The following is a 9,410-nucleotide window of genomic DNA, read 5'->3' on the forward strand; positions in this document are numbered from 1 at the left end:
TAAAACAACCAAAATGAACCCCAGCCTCGCAGACCAGGGCCCACCACAGCCGTCATCCGCTAATGGTCAGCTAACATAACAGATGAAATAATATCCAGCTAAAATAATAATACCGTTTGTTTGGATGGTGGTTCTTCAAACTGGGGAACCCTTCTCTCTCTCTCTCTCTCTCTCTCTCTCTCTCTCTCTCTCTCTCTCTCTCTCTCTCTCTCTCTCTCTCTCTCTCTCTCTCTCTGTCTCTGTCTCTGTCTCTGTCTCTGTCTCTGTCTCTGTCTCTCTCTCTCTCTCTCTCTCTCTCTCTCTCTCTCTCTCTCTCTCTCTCTCTCTCTCTCTCTCTCTCTCTCTGTCTGTACCTGGCTTTAGAGGCCTAGGGTCGTTACTCTGTGTTGGCCTCAGATCGTGTTCCAGACACCTTTTCCAATGTAAAACAAAGTGGCACTGACTCATCCTTTCAAAGGCTGCTTCTGTCTCCCGTGTAAGCTGCTGGCCTTTATTAAAGAATCACTAGCCAATACTTGGATCATAGATCTTTTTTTTTCTCTGTCTGGCCTGGAACTTGGAGCTATTTTATTGTGAGCCCTGACCAAGCGAAACTGCTGTTATCCCACATAGGCCTGCCTAATTTCCTTACATTAAGCAACTGTGTTGTTTTTCCCACAGTACTGCTCCCAAACTGGCCTTCATTTTTGGAAGCTATGGTGCTAGCGTTGAAATAAGGTTTTTGGTAATGTCTAGATAGAGAACCGCACGCACATCGTAATATTTGGAGTACAACCACTCTGGGATGTGTGTAGTATTATTGACGTCCCTGAACAAATCAATTTCCCACCAGAACCTTGGCAGGAGTTCTGTGGTTCAATCGCCTGGGGATTGTTTGGTCATTTTGGTTTGATTCAATTGTGTTGGTGTGAGTGATGTCATTCAGACCCTGGTGTGGATCAAATAATGCCGTGAGCCGGTAGTAATTGTAAATCTGTCTACTTCCAAGTGATCTAAGGTGAGGTGAGTTGGTGGATGCGAACACGACCCCATGCCAAAATTGAGAAACGGCAGATGTGAGCCAAACGCATGCATGTACCATGTAGGGAGTGCAGTTTCATTCAAATCATATAGACACTGTCTTCCTGAACATGAAGACTCTGTGGATCGGTTTCTATCTGGCGGATACATTCTCTCTGGTGGTCTTGTGAGGAGGCTATGTTGCCAGACAGCAACTCCATGTATTAATCCGAAATGTGGTAGCTACACCCATGCCGAAAATCCCAAAGTTAATTTCCTGCAGAATCAGTCATCAACCAAACTGTCCAATGAAATAAGCTCCCAGGTGGTCCATTTGACTTTGGTTCATTCGCAAAAAAACAACCAAAAAACAGTGGGAAACTTAAGTAGACCAAATAGAGCCAAGCAACTTCTGGTCCAAATGGTTTGGCTGACAGAACCCCACTCATTATCCTGGATTAAATGTCCTCCTGACTGAGAACCAGCATGAGAGGGGAAGCAAGCTGAAAGGTTTACGTCCTGTCCAACCGCCTTTCCCCTCCGTTCTCCACAAGACAGCGAGAGATGGAGATCTCAGAGGACGTGTGTGAGCGTGTGCCTCTTGGCCCCACCTAGGTGACCTTAGTATTGGTTCGGCTAGCAGGCGGGAGCCTCCGCTGCTTTCTCGGCGGAATGCTGACGCTCGTGACTCACAGATAGGAAAACGGGAGCGTCACTGTGAGGAGAAGCCGGGCTCTGCAATCATGTTTTCAAACGCTTCCTGAGGATAAACTTGTCTACTTCATATATGTGTGTGTGTGTGTGTGTGTGTGTGTGTGTGTGTGTGTGTGTGTGTGTGTGTGTGTGTGTGTGTGTGTGTGTGTGTGTGTGTGTGTGTGTGTGTGTGTGTGTGTGTGTGTGTGTGTGTGTATATTTATGTATACACACACACACAAGTGACCTGAGATTTATTTGGGAGTCAAGTGAATAAGTGTGTCGCTGTTTGGGGTACGGCTGGAGTAGGCTGACTCAATAGGATCCAGATTGCACAAAGCAAAGCTGCAAAGATCATTCACATATGTCCACATGACACCTCTACCGAACAGTGACCTGTGGTAGTAACTCTCTCTCTCTTTCTCTCTCTTGCCCCCCCCCCCCCCTCCCTACGGTTTCTTGGCAAAGCTGGGAGAAGCGTGTGGACCAGCGGGGTCGCTTCTACTACGTGGACCACAACACGAGGACCACCACATGGCAGAGGCCCACCGCAGAGTCGGTGCGCAACTATGAGCAGTGGCAGAGCCAGCGGAACCAGCTGCAGGGCGCCATGCAGCAGTTCAGCCAGCGCTTCCTCTACCAGGTGAGTCGGGCCAGGGGCTCTCCACACACCCAGCCCCGACTCCCCCCGGCCCTCCGCCTGGTCAATCGTTGGCGACAATTGAATTAATGCATGGCTTTCAGTCATGTAAGGTGAAAGGAACCAGGTGAAAGGGAATTTGTCGTACCCTTTTCCAAGGCAACGTTTCTATTGACTGGGCTATTTTAGTCTTATGTCTTCGTTGGGCTGGCTTGGTATATTTATAATATATGTTAAATAACAGCCTACAACCTTTTGAGTTTCCCTCTTTTTTCTTCTTCTTTTCAATCCACTGGGACATCCATTTTGATACCATGAAGCACTGCGCTCTTTTACCTTCTCCCCTGCTGCCGTGGTCACTTGGGAGGCAGCCCGTCGGAGGGCTGTAAATGTCTTCCACCTGCAACTCAACCGCAGCAGCCATTATGTCACTCTATGCTTCATCCAGAACTTCATAGGATGAGGCTGCCTTATTGTGCAGCCATCGATGTATAATAATCGCTTTCAAGCACTAGCTGGGTCGTAGCGGACGTGTCGGCCAAAGTCCTACTGTAGAGGGCATGGTAAAGGAATTTTAGTGGCACTCTTTATTATTGTTTTTCATTGGAGTTCGTCCAAGGAGCTGCCTGTTGTGTCTCTATCTCCCTGACAGTGGCCGTCCTTTCTGTGGAAGAACAGACAAGGTCAAATTTCACCCAGACAGTAGAAGTATTTTGGCACAAAAACAACGGATGGTTCTTAACTGGGTGTTCCCAAGCACGGCCCATTAGTAAAATCAACCACGTTTAAGCACTCCTATTATAAAAGTGGACCACTCCCTGCGTCCACCATGTGTGTGTGTCTGTGTGTTTGAGAAAACCCCCTGGCTCTGTCCAAGCTTCCGCTTGCCTTAAAGTGACAATCTCAAAGATCTCCAAAGATTTCAATGTAAATAAATCTCAGTAAAGTCACTATCTATCGCCAGAGGAGGGATTGAGCCTATGTCCCACTGTTTACAGCCCTTGTGTTTGCAGTATTATGCGTATTCAGAACCGGGTGTTTCTGGCGACTTTCCCACCACGCACTAGAATCCCAAGCGGTCACGCACTAGAATCACAGTGAATGACGCGTTTTCCATCACCAAGCAGTGGCTGATACACCAGAGAGGGTATGGCAGACGCAAGAAACTCGCTCTTACACTCGTTGCGCGTGTGTGGCTGCGTACCGTTTTAGGTAACGCCAAGGAGAACGAACAGGGACCTTTTGAGATTGCCTCTTAAAACAAGACCATGAGCTCGGTCCCTCTAACCAACCGATCAAAAATAAGTCCCACCTCCACAGCGGACCCGACAATAGCCTCCGGCCTCCCATTCCCCGCTCAACCGTCCATATCCGTCACGTCTGTCTGTCTGCTCCACCCCACCACCCTAAAGCCAAATCCCATTTCTACCCCTTACCCCTTCCCCTTCCCCCTCCCCGTTGTTTTGAAGGGGGAATGGGAAGGGGTAAGGCGTATAAATGGGATTGGGCCTAAGCCTAGCTCTATGTCTGTCCCTAAAGCTTGTATTTCGAGGGAAATGATACACGTTTTGATGAATGACTTCAGATGTGAGACCGGGGTTCTCACTCGCCCTCTCCCCCTGCCCTCACTGACCCTGGCTGAGGGGGGGCCAGCAGCCCAGCCTGGCCCTCTCCTTCCTGGTGACGTCTTCTGGAATGCCCCCTTCTCTGTTGATAGGGACGGCTATTTATGGGGCCAGCCTCGTGTGAACGAGATAAGCATGCCACACATGCACATTAGCCGGTTTTACAAGAGGGGGTGCACGAACAAAAGTAAACATGGCGCGAAAACACACAGCCTTCATTCCTTTAGCTTATGAACATCTACACACAGACACAAGGTCATGGAAGGGCCCCAGAGCCCCTTCACATCTTCTGTATGGCACTCGCCGTGTGTGTGTGTGGGTGTCTTCAGATGTGCTCACAGAGCTGTAATGTGGAGGTCAGGTGGCACATTTCTGTCCCAGCGCGGGACAGTGTGCGGGTTGCCTTCTGTCCCCCACTTAGGCTGTTGGTAACACTGTTATGGACACACACATATCGATACTCTCACACATAGCCATAAACTACAACTTATCATAAAGTAAACGCTGGCTAAGGCTACCGTGAAGTGACCATGCAGGCAAGTGTGCATGTGAAAGTGTGTATGGGTTTTGAGAACAATCCTCATGGATATAAATACAGGCCTGCCTGTTATTGTAAGCGTGTCCCAGTCTAAATTGTTGTTAGAGTGTGTGTGTGTGTCTGTGTGTGTGTGTGTGTGTGTGTGTGCACGTACACATACACGTCGTGCACACTCACACAATGGCTTGCCTTTGGTAATTGCTGCTCGTTAGTTACCCAGGAGAAAGCAGTCTCGCAATCATTAACTGCTCTTTCCGGCTCACCCCCATAAACTCTCTTATCCCCCTTCTGAGACCCAAAGTCGCCTTTTCTTTGTATTGCTCCCTTTTAACAAGTCTATTTATTTCCCGCTCTTATTTTTTTTCTTTTATCAATATCCTGACTCTATACATGGTGGATAGAGATAGATCACTCTCCATATGTCGCTCCTAAATCAATATTTCTTTACCACACACGCACACAGTGTGCCCCCTCCCCCCCCCCCCTCCTTCTCCTTCTGGGGGGCCTCTGTCCATTCTTCGTGAAACAGGGGCCCTTAACAGCAGCACCACCTGAAATGGTCCTGTGTCTCATCACACACACACACACACACACACACACACACACACACACACACACACACACACACACACACACACACACACACACACACACACACACACACACACACACCGACCGAGAGGTTTCATGAGTTTGCTCTCGGTCAAACACATGCTCTCTGTTCCACACTGCAGAACATATACGCTTTCTGCGCTCTGTGGGGAAAAGCTTATACCGATAAACCTGAACACACAAAGACGTCTGTCATGTGTGCGTTAACTACATTAAAACGGATACATTGGAATAAATATTAATAAATCATTTTGCTGAGGGAAGAACTAATAATAAACTAGACTTCTGTGTTATGGATTTGAAATGGATTTTATTTGTAGAGTTAATACAACTTTATTTCTCCTGGTCGTTGTACACATTAACTTTCAGAGAGTTTGTTGGCATAATGATGTTAGAGCTGTGTATTTTGGACTGTCTATTTCAATACATTTTAACAATTCTTTGCCATATCATGCATAAATCCTGTTTGGTGAGTAGAAATGTCCACTCCTCCCCTCCTTGTGAACTACAGTCAAGTACAGAACCCTTTTACAACGGTCAGAGTACCAGTAAGACCCAAGATGTGTTCAGCGGTTAGATAGGCCGTCTATGCAATTCAGATAAACCACAGGGCGGTCATTACTTAGCTACAACTACTGTGTGTATTACATGTGTATTCTACTTATTTTATACAATACCTTGATATTTGGCATCTGTATTCTACTTATTTATTACAAAACCTGGTTATTAACGGGCCGCTGCTTTATCTGATCTTTTTGGCAGAATCCTTGGTCGCCGTGCTTTGCTCCAGCGTTTCTTTTGGCCACCATTTTGCTTTCTTTCATAACCTCCTTCTCTCGGCCGTCTCGCTCTCCCCCCGGTTTCTCTCCTGCCATTTTCTCCTCCTATCTCATTCCCCTTCCATCTGGGAGCCGGCGCGGAAGCCTCCGGAGGGCCGTGCCGCGTGCGATGATGTCATCTTTACACCATTATATTCTCCTTTTACCTTTTTTAGTCACAATTAGTCCCAAAGCTAAACAGAAGGGTGGGGCCACCCAGGGGCCCGAGATTGCCCGTCGATTTGAGGGGTGCTCCGGTGCACGTCTCAAATACCCCCAAACGCACACTCGACGCTTGGTGCCGGCAGCCCCACACGTTAACCCCACCGTGCTACGGCTGCCCCCCCCCCCCAGTGTTCCCTCCCAGCCCCGTGTTCCCTAGGCTGCTTCCCCCTCCGTCCCCCTGTTTAGAGTTTCCATGATAAAAGCCACCCGAATGAGGCCCCAGTCACAATGTGTTTGGGGGAATTGCATCGTGGAGTGAACCTGGCATCTAATACACACACAGCCACACACACACACACACACACACACACACACACACACACACACACACACACACACACACACACACACACACACACACACACATCCCTTTTCTGGTGCCAGGCTACTCGTGACGGGTGCCATTTTAACGGTGGTGCTGTGTAACAGCGTTTCTTGGAAAGGTACGAGCGGAGAGGGACCAAGAGTATGGAAAACGGCGGTCGTTGAGATGTGTTCTTGTTGGTTGTTTTTCCAGCAGGGGCCCCGGTTTGGACGCAAGCACACACTAACAAGCTCACCTCTCTGAATGTTGTCGCCGGGTGCCAGGGGTGGAAGAGTACTGTAATATGTTCTCTTCTTGCGAGGGGGGCCTATGGGGGGTACGGGGTGGATCTGAGTTAATAGTGATTGGGCTGTTGGTCGCAGCACTATGAAGAGGCCGGTTGTTTGAGGTCCTTTAGTTCATGAAAACCATCATTGCTCTTCAAGTCCTCAAAAGGCTCTTTTCAGCTTCATTTCCACCCAAGTTCATAAAATTATATTTGTGCCCTTTTTGTGTGTGTGCGTGTGTGTGTGTGTGTGTGCGCGCGCGCTGAAACGAAGGGTGTGTTCACATTGAATGAGCATTCACCATCCTCGCAAGGGAAGTTTTCCACCGGGTTGTGCACGGGAGTGGCTGCATGCACACCCGTGCACGCACTCAAAACACACACGTTTGTGTGCACGTGTGTCGGCCTATGCGTGTGTGAGTGTGCACAGAGTGAGTGTGGCTCACGTCGGCTCAGGGATGCATAAAGGTGCCTTTTGTCAGGCCGGGGTGAGGCGGGGCGCGGGGTGTGGCTGGGCTGGGGGCGGGGGTAGAGGGGGGGGTGTCCAGTCTGGAACCAGTATGAATGTTGCCTCAGTTTCTCATAGACATCGCACCTCCCTGCCTACTTTCACAGCCCAGTCCGAAAGGAGAGGGAGAGGGAGGGAGGGAGGGAGGGAGGGAGGGAGGGAGGGGGCGAGAAGGAGGAGGACCTCCAGAGCAGGGTTAAAGGGGTGGGTGCCAGGGTGGTGGTGGTGAGGGTTTGACGGTGTGGGGGTGGCTGAGCTAGGGTGTGTGTGTGTGTGTGTGTGTGTGTGTGTGTGTGTGTGTGTGTGGGAGGGGTGGGGCTTTGAGCCAGCCAGTGAGCTCATTGGAACAGCATGTTGTTGGTTGTTTTTTCTTATATCTTCCTACCATGCGTGTAGTTTTTGGAAGGCATACGAGCAGCCTGCCGGCCAGCCTCCTCAGTCTCGGCTGGCCGCTGCACAGAAGAGGAGGCATCTGCCCATCTCACCACCACCACCACCACCAGCACCACCACCACAGCCGACACCACCATCACCAACCCCGTCGTCCTCCGCCGTAGCAGCATTGCCACAGCTCTCGTCTGCTTCCTCATTGAGCCCCCCCTGTGCTTAAGGGGTACCGGAGCCCTAGCCGAGTGCTCATGCCGCCGGCGATGAGTCGGCCATTATCCCGTTCGAGCGGCTGGGGTTTGGCCTTGCGAGGCCGAACGCCTGGCGAGACCGAAAAATGCGCTGCTTAAATGCGAGATTTAAGCATTTTTTTCTCCCTTATTTTTTTTTTTTCGCGGGCCATCCTTGCTCATCATGAGGAAAAAATAAAGAAATACCTTGGCCCGGCAGCTTGAAGAGCGTCCCGCTGCCGCAGTCTAATGGAGGGGGAGAGGCAGGAGGAGGGTAAACGCTGCCAGACCTCACAGACAGAGTGAGGGAGGCCGAGCTGCCCAGGGGGGCAGCGGGGGGCTTGGAGACAGTGGCGGCGGTCTGCGATGGGTGCGTGGAAACGGACGACGTCCTAACGGCAACGGGCCTGTCTCTGTGTTTCTTTCCCAGTCCACCGCGGCTCCTGTGGAGAATGACCCCCAGGGCACACTACCTACTGGATGGGGTGAGTTCTCTCTCTCACACACACACACACACACACACACACACACACACACACACACACACACACACACACACACACACACACACACACACACACACACACACACACACACACACACACACACACACACACACACACACACACACACACACACACATATGCCAGACACACACACACACACATGCCAGACACACACACACACACACACGTAGGTTTAAGTACACATTTTTTTCTGACACATAGAACCTGAAAACCAGACCAGCCCTATTATTAATATTAAATCAAGGTTCTACCTTTTAAAATGCTGTAACCGTTTGCCTTTACTTGTGCATGGATTCTAATTGGGAAAAATGGAAGTGGTGTGAGCTGCCCCTCGCCTCGGCCAAATGGTGTCCCAAGCGGGGGCGGCCTGAGGCGGAAGGAGAGCGGCGCCCTCGCTCATTAGCCAGCGCCGGTTAGCTGGAGTCACAGTTAGCAGGAGAACGTAATGGTCCACAGCCCCTCCAGCCATCTGTCAAACGCAGCAGCGGCCGCATGGCAGACTACATTTCTCCCCAATGGACCAACATGGGGTTCCGAGGCTGGAAAGTGCACGAGAAGCTTAATGCAGTCGTACATGGACGAGTGAGCTAGGCAAACATGGGCAGAGCCCAGAGTTCCCGGGGCTGCAAGTGGTTTGGCAGATTCCTAGCTCTCACCAACGGCACTGTCTCCCAGATCCAAACCTACAAAATCTCTGCTGAGGTCTATGATGTCAGGGCTGTGGACACGGTGTACACTTTGCTTGTTAAAGCGCAAACTTGCGCTGCATCCTTGTTCGTTTTACTCAAAACGCTAAATTACAGAGGCCGCGCTGCTGACATGATAAATGCACTTTATCCAACCCCCAAATGCCCAAAGCCTAATGCACATTTTATGTTCTATCTAACCAGCTTTTATTACTTTTGCACCCAAACCAAGCTCCCATTGGGCCGCTGGCTCCCATCCCCTACCCATGATGCCTTCTCAACATGTTGCGGCCTCGCAGACGTAGAAACCTCCATTATAGCCCTGGCTCCAA

General features: G+C 50.2%; 1 protein-coding gene across 2 annotated transcripts in view; it reads left to right on the top strand.

Annotated features, from left to right (window-relative positions):
• wwp2 (WW domain containing E3 ubiquitin protein ligase 2) overlaps positions 1-9,410 on the top strand; it is a 31,516-nt gene that overhangs the window by 12,960 nt on the left and 9,146 nt on the right. For both annotated transcript variants that reach the window (XM_056598354.1, XM_056598355.1), the window contains exons 10-11: positions 2,161-2,335; positions 8,296-8,350. In XM_056598354.1, the coding sequence (XP_056454329.1) occupies positions 2,161-2,335; positions 8,296-8,350 (230 nt within the window). The remainder of the gene's footprint in view (positions 1-2,160; positions 2,336-8,295; positions 8,351-9,410) is intronic.

The sequence above is a fragment of the Gadus chalcogrammus genome, chromosome 9, assembly GCF_026213295.1.
Source record: "Gadus chalcogrammus isolate NIFS_2021 chromosome 9, NIFS_Gcha_1.0, whole genome shotgun sequence".
Classification (NCBI taxonomy): domain Eukaryota; kingdom Metazoa; phylum Chordata; class Actinopteri; order Gadiformes; family Gadidae; genus Gadus; species Gadus chalcogrammus.